The 14599-nt window shown below is 35.3% G+C and overlaps 3 protein-coding genes across 5 annotated transcripts in view; 2 read left to right on the top strand and 1 right to left on the bottom strand.

Moving 5' to 3' along the window:
* Nucleotides 1–14599, top strand: part of LOC125831588 (pentatricopeptide repeat-containing protein At5g01110-like) — an 809602-nt gene that overhangs the window by 9838 nt on the left and 785165 nt on the right. The window lies entirely within an intron of this gene.
* LOC125831646 (uncharacterized) overlaps nt 1–14599 on the bottom strand; it is an 831707-nt gene that overhangs the window by 539426 nt on the left and 277682 nt on the right. The gene's annotated exons all lie outside the window — the stretch shown is intronic.
* Nucleotides 1078–3575, top strand: LOC125831600 (cytochrome P450 CYP736A12-like). Of its 2 annotated transcripts, none has more exons than XM_049510770.1 (2): nt 1078–1805; nt 2660–3575. In XM_049510770.1, the coding sequence occupies exons 1-2, from the start codon at nt 1108–1110 to the stop codon at nt 3480–3482; spliced, it is 1521 nt and encodes a 506-aa protein (XP_049366727.1). In that variant the 5' UTR covers nt 1078–1107; the 3' UTR covers nt 3483–3575. The 2 variants fall into 2 exon arrangements, with proteins under 2 accessions (XP_049366727.1, XP_049366726.1); XM_049510769.1 differs by having other exon boundaries at nt 1078–1809; nt 2664–3575.

Raw genomic sequence — 14599 nt, 5'->3', positions numbered from 1 at the left:
GTGGATTTAAGGCTATACGGGCGGGGTGGGTTAAAGATTGTGTGGGCCTGGTTAAAGTGAGTTTCTTAAAAAACTATTGCGGGGCGGATCGGGTATATATGATTTATGTGAGTTCAAATTTAATTTTAATTTTTTACATGTTATAAGAGTGATGAAACATTTTTTATCAAGACAATTTTCATAAAACTAATATTCAAGATAGTAAATGAAAAATGGTTCAATAAAATAATTCAATTTCTTACATGTTTTCTAATTGAGTTCTAAAAAAATAAAATTTTAATCTATTAAATTAATATAACTTAATGAAAAAAAATTATTTTTATAAATTTTATTTTTAGTATCAAACTTAATTAGAAAAAGAAAATATTAAAAATATTATGCGAGACGCGTTCATGTGGGTCGAATCTATGCAAGGCGAGGTGGAACATGTTGAAAATGAAAAAAATTATTATACGAAGTGAAATAGAATAGATTAATTTTTTTGTAGATTAAACTCAACCCGCCCCCTCCAACCCCCACCATTCCATTGCCATCCCTACTCATTATTTTCAACCCCTTCATTCTCCCTTTAACCCAATGAAAGACGAAGAAGCGCTGACAGATGGAAGGGCCAGTTACTTTACATTACTTTTCAAATTTACATAAACTAAAGTATCATAATATTTTATTTTTTACCATTGCGATGGATAGAAATAATACTCCTTTGATCTCGAGTTCAAGTATCGGTTATAAAATGTTTTTTGATAGGAAAGGCTTTTCTTTGAATGGAGTGCTATGCAGTATGAATACGGTCAATCAATGGTAGAATGAGAATTTTCAATAAGAAAATTTAAAATTTAAAAAAATTAACACACTAAATAACCGAAGGATTCAATAAAGAGGGTTATCCGAACCCCTAATGGTAAGGTGTTCTCCACCACTGAATAGGCATAGTCAGCTTTGATGTGGATATCCAACCCGGATGAAAAATCAAAATAAAAATATCTCATCTTCCACGAGTAGTACCATTTATACATATTATATGCCCTTTGATGATATTTGTGTGATTGTGTCTCTCCATATTGATCAGACTGTCATTTATAAGAATCCCAATTCCGAAACTCTCCAATGTTATCATCCATTTACGTCGTCGTAGCCTTTTTTTCATTTCTCATCGGTCTTCTCTTCTACTTCATCCACTTCCGATGGACTCCATCGGCACTGGAAAAACTTCACCGGAAACTTCCACAAGGTCCACGAGGTCTTCCGATAATCGGCAATCTCCACATATTAGGTTCCCTCCCTCACCGTACCCTCTACAACCTCTCCAAAACCTACGGTCCATTAATGTTCCTAAAACTCGGCAACATTCCAACTGTGATAATTTCATCGCCGGAAACCGCCGAGCTCATATTGAAAACTCACGACGCAATTTTCGCAAGCCGGCCAAAGCTGAAGGCGATAAGTTACATGAGTGACGGTACTAAGGGTTTAGCGTTTGCACCTTACGGTCCACGGTGGCGCAATAATCGGAAGTTTTGTACTCAAGAGCTGCTCACGGCGGAGAAAATCGGGTATTCTGCCGGGATGAGGAAGGAGGAAATTGGGGTTTTGGTGGAGGAGGTGAAGGGATTTGGGGGTGAATTGGTGGTGGTGGATTTGGGGGAGAGGATTGGGGATTTGATTGGGAATATGACTTATAGAATGTTATTTGGAGAAGGGAATAGTGAGAGATTTGATTTGAAGAATATTGTCAAGGAGATGGTGAGATTGTGTGGAACTTTTAATGTTGCTGATTATGTGCCTTTTCTTGAGCCATTTGATATCCAAGTATGTTTTCTATAGTATTTTCTCCATCTCATATTAATAATCAAAAATACTTTTGAATTTGACGTAAATATTAATTTCATATTTAAATTATTGACAATCTTAAAAATACATTTCTACTTGACTAGCTAAACTTAGATATATCTTTCTACTTGACTAACTAAACTTATATACATCTTTCTCTTGTAGGTGCATAAGACTCTTAATAAAAAATGAGAGAATTGTTAAAAATACCTTTAAATTTGATGAACATTTAGGAGTGTATTTCATTTATGTTGCAAGATCAGAGGTTGTATTTAAGTTCAGTTAGTTAAGTAAAGGGGTGTTTCTAAGAGTATCAATAGTTCGGGAATGAAACTAACTATTGGCGCCTAGTTTAAGGGTATTTTCAATACTTCTCTCTAAACAAAATGGTTAATTTTACTAATTTACCTTTTATCTATATTGATGGACATCACGATGATTTATACTAGCATATGACATGTGAATAAATATAATTGGAATGGCAACAAAGTAATTAATGAACTATTGATTAAACATAATTGAAAATTACCATTCTTGACGAGATTTTTCATAAGTCAATTTGGATTCTACATTAGCCCAATTTTTATGAACTAAAGTGGGTTAGGTTGAGAGAGACTCAACTAATAAATGAGTGGATTAATAACTCACTCAAACTTAGGCGAGTTAGCGAATTATGTATTCATGGACTAAATTTTGTCACCTTGAGATTGCTCTACTTAAGTGTCATGCGTACACCAATACGGGTCCCCTAACCCAGAGGTCTCGAGATTAAACTTTTATGTAATATATTTTGGTCATACACATGTGTGATTTATGAAACCATGGATGTTCAGGGCTTGAATAAGCAGTTGAAGGAAACAGGAAAGCGAGTTCAAGAAATATTTGATACCATAATCAATGAGCATGAACAAGATGCTAGGAACTACACTCACAAGAGCAAGAACAAGGATCTTGTCGATATCATGTTGTCATATCAAGATAATCCCAACTCATCCTACTCGATTGATTGTGCAACCATGAAAGCTATCCTTTCTGACATGATTGTTGGAGCCATCGATACTTCACACACTTGGATAGAATGGGTGTTTGCAGAAATCATCAAGCATTCAACAGTAAAGAACAAACTCCAAGACGAGTTGACATCTATTGTAGGACTTGATAGAATGGTTGAGGAAGATGATTTACCTAAGTTGGAATACTTGGAACTAGTGCTCAAGGAAACATTCAGGTTACATCCTGTAGCGCCTCTTTTAGTTCCTCGAGAATCAATAGAAGATGTTGTGATAAATGAATGTTACATACCGAAAGGATCACGGGTTATGATAAATTGTTGGGCGTTAGGACATGATCCTAAGATATGGTCGGATAACGTTGAGAAATTTATTCCTGAGAGGTTTATTGGCAAGAACATCAATCTTCGTGGACATGATTTTCATTTACTACCATTTGGCTATGGGAGAAGAAGTTGCCCAGGAGTAAATCTGGGGTTGATTACTGTCAAGTTGATAGTTGCACAATTAGTACATTGCTTCAATTGGGATTTGCCTGATGACATATTACCTGATGATTTGGACATGACTGAAAAGTTTGGTTTGGCAGCTCCAAGAGCTCAAAATTTGCTTGTTATTCCTACTTACCGTCTACTCTGTTAAAACGTTATGCATCCTATTTTGTTTTGTTTAAAATGTATTTCTATCCTAGTCGCAAATTTGTCCAATAGGATGCGTCCTACTTTGTTCAATCCACATTTTGTCTCTAAGTTTCCTCTTTCGAGTTTCATTAAAGATTATTCATTTATCCTATTGATCTAGAAAATAATGGAATAGAATCACAAGATTAAACGAAGAATTCGTATGGTAGAAAAGCAATAACAACTTAAATTAGGATACAATGTTCATACTTTGGACATAATTAATTCTAGAATAAGGGTTTTTAATCACTCAAGAGTATATGGTCCCTCTTTTGTCCTTCTCGAATTGGAGGGTTCACTTTGTTACTCATGGTATTGAAAAATTTGAAACTTTGGTTGTTGATTTGGGTAACATTTATGAACTTGACACTTGAGCTTGTATGGCCTCATGTATATCACTTGTACTACAACATGGAATATCATGTATATCACACATAGAAAAGATATACATGAGATGTATATATATCAAATGTTTTCTAAATAAGCTTAAATAGCACATTGAGTCAATTTTCTTTTTAAATTTAAAATAGCTCAATTATTCACTGCTTTTCTTTTTCTATCTTTGACACCCTCAATTCCCTTTTTGTCAGCTCCACTCACTCTTTATAATATGACTACTACTATAAAAGTAATTGATGGCTAGTACAATTATCTCTACTTTTTGTCATTCTCTACACTTTCCTTTTTATTGCAAGCGAAGTGGAATTTCTCTTATAATCCAATGGCTATTACAATTATTTGTCCACTTCCCATCTTAGTATTGTTATGTGATATTTTAAAAAAAAAACTCATTAAGAAGATGAATTGTTGTAACATATATATTATATAAATAGCATAGATACGTGATTATACATTATTTATACAATATCAACACATTATATATTTTGTTATATAAATCTATGGAATGAGTGAATTGTCCATTTAGTTAATACATGAACTACTTACATTCATGTATACATATTTTCTAGGTTCAAAGAACTATTTTGGATAAGAATGTATCTATTAATTTGGGCATTTAATATTGATTTTTGGAGTGATTTCTCAACCTATAAATAAGTTGTCATTCACCATTGTAAGAGACACTCGAAGACATTTTGATTAACATGATCTCTACATTTTACTTTTCATATCTCGTCTTTGTTTCTTGTTTTATATTCCTCATATTTTATAACACGTTATAGCATGAGACTCAAGCCAATTAATATTGATTTTTAGTTTTTTCTTTAGCTCATGTTCTGATTGATCTCGTTATGAAAATTGAGAAGGGAAAATAATAACTACTGCAATCGAGAATATTCTATGCATAAAATAATGTATGTATTTTCTAGAATCTTTTTTATAATTTAGAAATAAGTTTCAATCGATACTCTACAATACAACAGTGTTCGATCACTAACATTGACCAAGAACCAAAGACATATTCCTACTGATTGAATATTCTATACTCCAAAAATTTCTTAAATGGAGAAGGTATATGAAGTTCTACGACATGAGTTTGAGTATCATTTTGATTACGTAAATTTTGAGTGTAAGTGTTATATTTTTCCTTATTACAATTACTTATAGTGAAAATTGTGCATAATGGCAAACTATTAATTTAAAATAAATAATATAGCTATTGTTTTATTTATTTCCTTTGAGTAGCTACAGTTTCGGCTAGTTTGCTATTAATGGGTCCCACAATTTTGTATAAGTAAAACAAATTGAAGTTATTCCTTTTATACAATTCTCTTCATTCCCATATCCTTCAATTTCTCCTAAATTCTATCCCCAAAATCTGTTTGAATTTCAAATCTTCACCACTACACTTCCAATCGTGGCTTCAAAAATTTCAAGTACCGCCAAAACGTGTCTAAACCGATTAATTTAAATTTTATATTATTTTTTTTTCAATTTTTCAACTTATCTTTCATATCAATTCATTATCCATATAGAATTTTCATTCGTACAATAGATGCTCAGTCTCCATCTAAAAGATTTACAAGAGGTATACAGTTTCATGACAAAAATATTGTTGAACAACCATCCTTTTCCTTGGGTCTAACTCAGGATTTTGGGAAGGTTACAGGTTCAATGGCAAAATCCAACGCAATGAAAGAGGTCAGATCCAAATTGAAAAATGACCCAATTAGATTGGAGAAAATTAGTGTAAAATCGAAGCAGTCTTACAAAGATAAGTCTGATGTTGGGTCAAGCAAAAAGAGGAAAGTATAAACAACTGATTATACAAGTGACAACGCAAAAACAAAGGAAGTGGTTGGTTCTGGCTCATTGGAGCATGATGGGGTATTTTGTATAATCATTAATTTGTATATGTTACGATGGTTATTATTCTTATATTTTCCCTGTATATTTATGTCCTGCATCTGTTTGTTTATATAGTTGTGTGTAATCACTATGTTTAATATACAAACTTAATGTATACATAGCAGTATTTCACTAGACATACAATATAAACAATTATACAATTGAAATTGTTTGTATAATGTATAATATCAATAGTTATTGTATTAATAGCAGTTCAACAATTTCTCTACATATACAATATAAACATTTATACAATTGAGATGGGTTTGTATAATCTATATTTTCTTTATAAAACTTGTATAGGTTATATTCATTTAAAATCTATTTCATACATTTTGATATCTGTATTTGTGTCTTAGTTATGTATATATGTATATTTAGTAAAACTATATGCCTTTTTTTTTCCAGGGTGTTAAGTTTTTAGGCAAAAGAGAACCAACACCTACACCTCACATGCAGTGTTATACAAATGTTCAAGTAATGGATGTGTTAGCTAAAAAGCTTTCTGAAACTCAGTATAAACGCTTTTGTGGAACCACATATTTTGCTCAATTGTCTAGCATTCGTAGATGTCATGTGCAAGCACAACTTACTAGGTGCATATTTTTTAGAGAGATTGAGGGTAGCTCAAAAGATGCCATCCTGATACATGTAAATGACACCACTCTTCGATTCACCATTAAGGACTTTGCTATCATATTTGGTTTAAAATGTTCACATAATGAGTCAGATTTTGTTTTTAATACTGAATAACCAAACATAATTATTCTTTAGTATTTTGATGTCGAAAAAGCCATCACTAAGAAACAATTGGTTGACAATTTTTCTAACAAGGTTTGGGGTGATAATGATGATGCGTTGAAGTTTGCTATATTGTTTTACATACATACATTTATCCTTTCTGAAGAACCAACAACTATAATAATTGATAGGAAAGACTTTGATTTAGTTGAATCAGGCAGATACATGGACTACCCCTGGGGTAAAAAGGCTTTTGACCTTCTGATTCTACATTTGCACACCGAGATTAAACATGATGGAAAGTATTACAGGTTATATGGTTTCCCACTTGCTTTGCAAGTATGATTTTACGAATATTGTTCGAATTTTGATGAGCAAATTGTTGTTAAATTGGCTGACCACATTCCTAGAATCCTTAACTGGAAGACGAAAAAGGATTTTCCTCGTCTAGATTACTTCACGAAGGACGTGTTCAGAAATGACAACAATACGGTATGCACTGTATAAATATATGTATAAGTTTGTGCCCTGTACAAATATATCTATAACTATATAAATATATACTTGTATAAATATATGTATCAGTTTGTGCCCTAGGAAAATATATGTATAAATGTGTGCACTGTATAAATATATGTATAAGTTTATGCCCTGTATAAATATATATCTATAAGTTTGTGCACTATATAAACATATGTATAAGTTTGTGCATTGTATAAGTATATGTATAAGTTTGTGCAATGTATACATGTATGTATAAGTTTGCGCACTGTATAAATATATGTATAAATTCGTGTAGTTTATAAGTATATGTGCAACACCCCAGATTCAAGGAAGGAAATTTTTTAGATTTTCAGAAGTTGCAGGTGCCATCGACAGAGGCCATCTACGGACCGTCAGTCGACTTACGGCTCGTCAGTCAGCTCCGCCAAAGGACCAGCTAACTTTTAGTTTTCAGACCCTAGATTTCAGCCCTCTACCAACCAAACGACGACTGACAGGATGGACCGTCAGTCGACTTATGGCCCGTCAGTCAGCTCCGTCGATAGGCCAATCGACTTTTAATTTTCAGACTCCAGATTTCAGCCCTCTGACAGCCAAACGACGACTGACAGGACGGACCGTCAGTCGACTTATGACCCGTCAGTCAGCTCCGTCGATGGGTCAGTCGACTTTTATTTTAGGGGTAATAGGGTCTTTTTCTAATTATTTTATCCCTAAACTACTTCGTTTTGGTCAGTTTTAGCCTATTATTCTAGTCAGATTTTACCCTAAACCATTATTCTCTGGAATTCACCAAGCTTAGAACAAAAGAGGAGGAAGAGGCGACTCAAAACCCTTCCAAGAATGCAACAAGTTTTCTTCAGTTCAAGCCTCAAAATCGAAAGATTTCTCCGTGAATTTCGTCACCAGGTATGTGGGATTTCAATAGTGGGTTCCTTTCGTCCACTAGGTCCATAGAATTCAGTCAGATTCTTGATTCCCTATTTATTGTTTAGACCTAGGGTTTTTAGAACTTTAGAGAATTGCTGTGAATTAGTTGTTCTAGTATTCCTAATCATATTATCATGTTTTCGTGAAATCGTTTCTTAGTTCTTTTCATGAAATTCAGAACCCTAGTTGTGTAGATTCTCTTAGTTCATGAATTACACTTTCTAGGTCAGTTAAACAGTTATACATGCTCCAGTTTCGAATGTATCATTGTTAGTATTTAAATGTTACATTCTCAGATTTTGCGTGTCAGTATTTTAAGCTATTCAACATTTTAGTAATTTAGTCATAATGTGTCATAAACATATTCAGTTGGGAGTAGACTTAAATCCGAGTTGGACTAGGATTCAACGTACCCGTATAGTCCCAGAACTACGTGCCCCCGCGATTTATAAGTCTCATTTGTTGGGCATCAGATTTAGTGATCACGTCATTCATGTCTTTATACCCTTGGCAAGGTATATTGGGTCCTCTCGATGGGGTTTATATATCGAACAATCATGCCTTTATACCCCTGGAAAGGTATATTGGGTCCTCTCGATGGGGCATAGACATCGGACTTCACGTTTAGCTCACGCGGTTTTATGTCGGTTAATAGTAGCTCCCACAGTCAGACTTCAATGCATTTGACCAGGTTTTCATTTATACTTCAGTATTCTGTTTCAGCATGTTATGCACTTGGTCATTGCATTCAGTTCATTTCAGTATTTCCATCATGTTTAGATTATTTCATTGCTCAGTATGCGTTGTTCAGTTTATATGTTTTGTTCAACTTTTATCCTATCCTGCATGCTCAGTACTTTCCAAGTACTGACGCATACTCTACACTACATCTTCTCATGATGTAGGTTCAGGTCCTCAGCATTCAGATCACGCGTAGATCGGTTCCCGATCCACATTCTGAAGCTTCAGTGGTGAGTCCTCATACTTCGAGGACAATAGACATGTTTTTGTTTTCTGATTTAGTCTTTTATTTCAGTTTCAGTTTTTCTAGAGTTAGTTGAGGGCATGTCCCAGCAACTTTAGTCAGTTAGAGGCTATTTCAAACATAGTTTTAGATTCAACTTTAGCATTTGAGTGATTGTTCAGTATCATTAAACTCTTATTCAATATTTATATATTCAGACCAGCTTTGGGTATTCCCCACTATTAGTTATATCATGATTTTGCTTCCGCATTAGTTTATCATTCATAGATATATTCAATTCTGCTTATGATATGTCAGTTCAGGGTTAGCTTGGGGTCACTCGTGATCCTAGGTCCCGTGTTTACGTCGAGGGAGTAGCCTCGGAGTGTGACAAACTTGGTATCAGAGCATTAGGTTCAAGAGTGCTAGGATGTCTGAAAAGTCGCACTAAGTAGAGTCTCTTTCATGGGTGTGAAGTGCACCACATCTAATGAGAGGGAGTCGACGAAGTGTTTTAGGAAAAACTTCACTTCATTTATTATTTTTATCGTGCGTGAGTGTGAACTATATTCAATCTCCTTCTAACTCTTGCTCTTCGCATTTTAGAAAATGCCACGTAAAAGAGCTAAAGTAAGGAATCAGCTAGCAGCTCAATCAGACCCATTGAAGAAGCAAGTCATGCATGCCAAGTTCAGGGTTGCTTACCAAGTACTTTCTCAGGCCATGACTACCCAGGTAAATCAGTAAGATGTGGTCCTAGCTTTGCCACAGACTAACACTGCTACAGCAGAAATCTAAGACTTTACTCGGATAAACCCTACATAGTTTCATGGGTCTAAGTCAAAATAAGATCCACAAGAATTTCCCGACGACATCTAAATGGTAACAAACATTATGGGCATCACTCAAGTTGAGAGTGCAGATTTGGCTGCCTATTAGTTGAAGGGAGTGGCCTACACTTGGTACCAGCAGTGGAAGGAATCTTGTGGTATTAATGCATGTCCAGAAACTCTTTCAGAACCCTTATCAGTCTCTACTCCAGTTGGTGACCCAGTTATAGCTAGACGGGTATACAAAAGTTGCTCTGTCACCGTGTCCCAGAAAGTTACCTCAGCAGATCGTGTAGAGTTAGAAATAGTAGATTTCGATATCATTCTAGGCATGGATTGGTTACATCCATGGTATGCCTCAATCGATTCTAGAACTAGGATCGTTCGGTTTCAGTTTCCAACGAGCCAATCTTAGAATGGAAGGGTAGTAGCTCAATGCCTATAGGTCGAGTTATCTCTTACCTTAAGGATAGAAAGATGATCTCTAGAGGGTGGTGTAGCACATCTTGAGAAAAAGGGGAAGGAATTAGCAAAAGAGGTTCATCGGCTTGCTCGCTTAGGAGTTAGCCTTACGGACACATCAGATGGTGGTGTGATAGTCCAGAATAGATCAGAAGCTTCATTGGTAGCAGAGGTTAAGGGAAAATAGGACATTGATCCTATATTATTCCAGTTGGAAGGTGCAATTCATCAGCAAAAAGTAGAGGTTTTCTCCCAAGGGGGAGATGGTCGCTTATGTGTTCCTAGGGTGGATGAGTAGGTGAATAAGCCATGAAGGTCAAGTATCCTCATCTCTTTCCTTATGATTCCGTTTCAGCTTGAGATAATAGTTTCCTTTCTAGTCTCTCAGTTTTCTCATGCGTGAATTCAGTCTTAGTACCATGTTCTTTTAGTTGTTCTTGCACTTTCAGCATATTTCCATGTTCTTGGAACTCAGTTCAGTCAGATATAAATTTCTAGTACTTAGGGGTAAGGATTGCAGCTCATTCCCTCCATACCCAACTAGTTTAGACTTCATTCGAGGTCGAATGTTACCAAGGGGGAGATATTGTAACACCCCAGATTCGAGGAAGGAAAAATTCCGGATTGTCAGAAGTTGCAAGTGCCACCGACAGAGGCCATCTATGGACCATCAGTCGACTTACGGCCCGTTAGTCAGCTCCGTCGATGGGCCGGTCGACTTTTAGTTTTTAGACCTCAGATTTCAGCCCTTTGATAGCCAAACAATTACTGATAGGACAAACCGTCAGTCAGCTCCATCGATGGGCCAGTCGACTTTTAATTTTTTAGACCCTAGATTTCAGCCCTCTGATAGCCAAACGACAACTGACAGGATGGACCGTTAGTCGACTTACGACCTGTTAGTCAGCTCCGTTGATGGGCCAACCAACTTTTAATTTTCAGACCCCAGATTTCAGCCCTCTGACAGCCAAACGACGACTGACAGGATGGACCGTCAGTCAGCTCCGTCGATTGCCTAATCGACTTTTAGTTTAGGGGTAATACGGTCTTTTCCTAATTATTTTATCCCTAAGCTACTTCATTTTGGTCAATTTTAGCCTATTATTCTAGTCAGATTTTATCCTAAACGATTATTCTCTAAAATTCACCAAGCTTAGAACTAAAAAGGAGGAAAAGGCGACTCAAAACACTTCCAAGAATTCAACAAGTTTTCTTTGGTTCAACCCCCGAAATTGAAAGATTTTTCTGTGAATTTCGTCACCAGGTATGTGGAATTTCACTAGTGGGTTCCTTTCGTCCACTAGGTCCCTATAATTCAGTTAGATTCTTGATTCCCTATATATTGTTTAGACCTAGGGTTCCTAGAACTTTAGAGAATTATTGTGAATGAGTTGTTATAGTATTCCTATTATATTATCATGTTTTCATGATATCATTGTTGTGTTCTTTGCAGGAAATTCAGAACCCTAGTTGTGTAGATTCTCGTAGTTCATGAATTACACTTGCTAGGTCAGTTAAACAAATATACATGCTCCAATTTCGAATGTTTCATTGTCAGTATTTAAATGTTGCATTATGAGATTTTGCATGTCAGTATTTTGAGCTATTCAGTATTCACTCGTAATATGTCATATACATATTCAGTTGGGAGTAAACTTAACACTGAGTTGAACTAACGTTCAGCATACCTGTATAGTCCTAAAACTACGTGCCCCTGTAGGTTTATAAGTCCCATTTATTAAGCATCAGATTTAGTGATCACACCATTCATGCATTTACACCCCTAGCAAGGTATATTGGGTCCTCTCGATGGGGCTTATACATTGAACAGTCATGCCTTTATACCCTTGACAAGGTATATTGGGTCCTCTCGATTGGGCGTATACATTGAACTCCACGTTTAGCTCACATGGTTTTATGTTGGTTAATAGTAGTTCCCACAGTCAGACTGTCAGGACCCGAGCCTACACCCTGGACGTGGCTGGCACTCGAGAACCATTGCTGGTCCCCAAGCAAACCCTCATCTTGGCTGACTACAAGCGGAAAACTGATTCAAGCATACAAAGCTTAAAACTGCCTAAAATTCAATAAACTCAACTTTTCAAAACATTAACCCAAATGAACAACTTAGAATAAAAATAATATATTCAACTCGCCATAAAATAAGCAACTTAAGTTTTTAAAACATTTAATAAAATAAATGAATAATACAGACTTCTTAACTATATTCACTATCTATGAAGCCTCTAACTGATAAAGATGGAAGTCGGGACAAGACCCACGACATCCTAACAACTGATATAGCTGAAAGGTAAATAAAATCCTTCGGAAGCAAGGAGGCTCACCATAGCTAACTCGAACTCTCGAATGTATCAACGAAGTTCCTATTGATGATCCTGAATACCTGTGTCTGCATCATGAGAAGATGCAGGCCAAATGGCTCAATACGTGGAATGTATGAGCATGTAAGAGGAATTCTAAAACATAAACATAAGCTTGAAACTTGATAAAAAGGAAACATACTTACCTCTTTTCAATCTTACTCAACTCAAGGAATACTCCAAACTACTCAAAACTACTCAAACTTATTCAACTCAGAAGTACTCAAGGATAAGATACTCAACTTAGAGATTAGATACTCAACTCAAGGATATGATATTTGAAATCTAGGTACTCAACTCTGGATACTTAACTTTGGATACTCAACTTTGGATACTCAGCTCAATATAAAGCAACAATACACATGCAATATATGGAAATCTTTATAAAATAGTAAAACAACTCAGTTTGTTAAAGAAAATGCAATAACAAACTCAACCTTTCTCATATAAGAAAATAATATAATTTTTGTGGGAGTTTCTCTAACCGACAACCATCACTTAAGAGTTATAGTGATGATACAACACTTTACCTCACGCTGCGAAGGACCATCCTATACATTGCTATCAACATATGACCTGAACTACAAAGTGGATCCACTAGTCTATTGTGAAAAAGGTTCATCTAAAATGTATGACCCTTTTCTACCCATGGTGGCTACATGGTTTTATGGAGACGTGAGTTATCTGAACTCATGCTCACTCCCAATTCGATGCTCAATACTACTCCCAAAATATGATACTAGCTCTTTATGTTTAAAACATACTTCTTTCTGTGATTTGAGATAATTGCTCAAAAACTTAGCTCAAAGGCTATCTTGGAAATCTCAGTTTCCCCTCTTGCTTCATTTAGAAAGCGATACTCTTTACTGAAAACTAGCCCGAAGGCTCTTTGGAAATCTCAATTTCTGTTCTTATTTAAATGTGAAAACATTTTAAATCTCTTTGGGAATACATAGTCCCCATATACTTTTTGAAGAAAAGAACTTCAACTTTACTCTTTACTGAAATCAAAACTTAAGTCTTAAAACAAAGTTAAAACGTTTGTAAAAGACTTCTTAAAATATGGTTCATGCTGAATTATGGACATGAACTACTCAATGCAAGGTTTTCAATAACTATAGATAGAACTCAAATACTTAGAACTCAAGAACTTCAATGATACTACTCATTTCAAGAATGCTCAACTCATAGTTCATGCAGAATTATGAGCATGAACTACTCAACTCAATGATTCAAAGATACTTCTCATCTCAAGATTGTTCGACTTATAATGTTCATGCGGAATTATGAGCATGAAATATTCAACTCAAGGACTCAAAGATACTTCTCAAAAGGGATTATGAACTCAACACTTAAAGTCTTAGAACTTGAAGATACTACTCCTTTCAAAGATACTAAATTGATGGAGTTCATGCGGAAGTTATGGGCATGAACGACTTAACTCAAGGGTCAAAATATCAATAAGGAACTCAGGTATACGACTCTTCTCATTTTCTGACTTACTTCCTCAAAACTTAGTTTAATTTGATAGTTGACCTCAAAGGATTCACAATTGAACTCAAAGACTTGCTTGAACTCTACTTTTAACTCTCTCTTGAATGTGAATTATGAATTCAAGAGTTATGCTTCTTGGTAAGAAGGATCTTGTAATGATAACGTAGACTCATGAATACATTCTCCTCACTCATACTCACTTGCTCGAGTCTTGAAACAAGTTATTAGAAATTGTAGAACAATCCCCAAAAGGACTAAAAGGGACTTTCTCAAAATATTTGAAAGAACTCTCAAGACTTAACTTTTAACTCTACCTTGAATGTGATTTATGAATTCAAGGATGTGATTTGTAATAGGAAAGGTCTTATGATAGGAATGATTGTTGATAGCTAAACATGAGAAAAGTCACAAAATCACCATCTTGGAACAGGTTTGCGATGCGGAGATGGTTTAAAATAATACTCGC

Source organism: Solanum verrucosum, unplaced genomic scaffold (assembly GCF_900185275.1).
Source record: "Solanum verrucosum unplaced genomic scaffold, falcon-dt-bn FXZP01000049.1, whole genome shotgun sequence".
Classification (NCBI taxonomy): Eukaryota; Viridiplantae; Streptophyta; class Magnoliopsida; order Solanales; family Solanaceae; genus Solanum; species Solanum verrucosum.
The sequence above is the reverse complement of the archived record's forward strand: the minus strand, read 5'-3'. Positions and strand labels throughout refer to the sequence as shown.

What these genes read in the sequence shown, in the direction of transcription:
- LOC125831600 (XM_049510770.1), top strand. Translation starts at nt 1,108, where the DNA reads ATGTTATCATCCATTTACGTCGTCGTAGCCTTTTTTTCATTTCTCATC. An exon ending in TTTCTTGAGCCATTTGATAT is followed by an intron (nt 1,806 to 2,659) that starts CCAAGTATGTTT and finishes AACCATGGATGT; the next exon opens with TCAGGGCTTGAATAAGCAGT.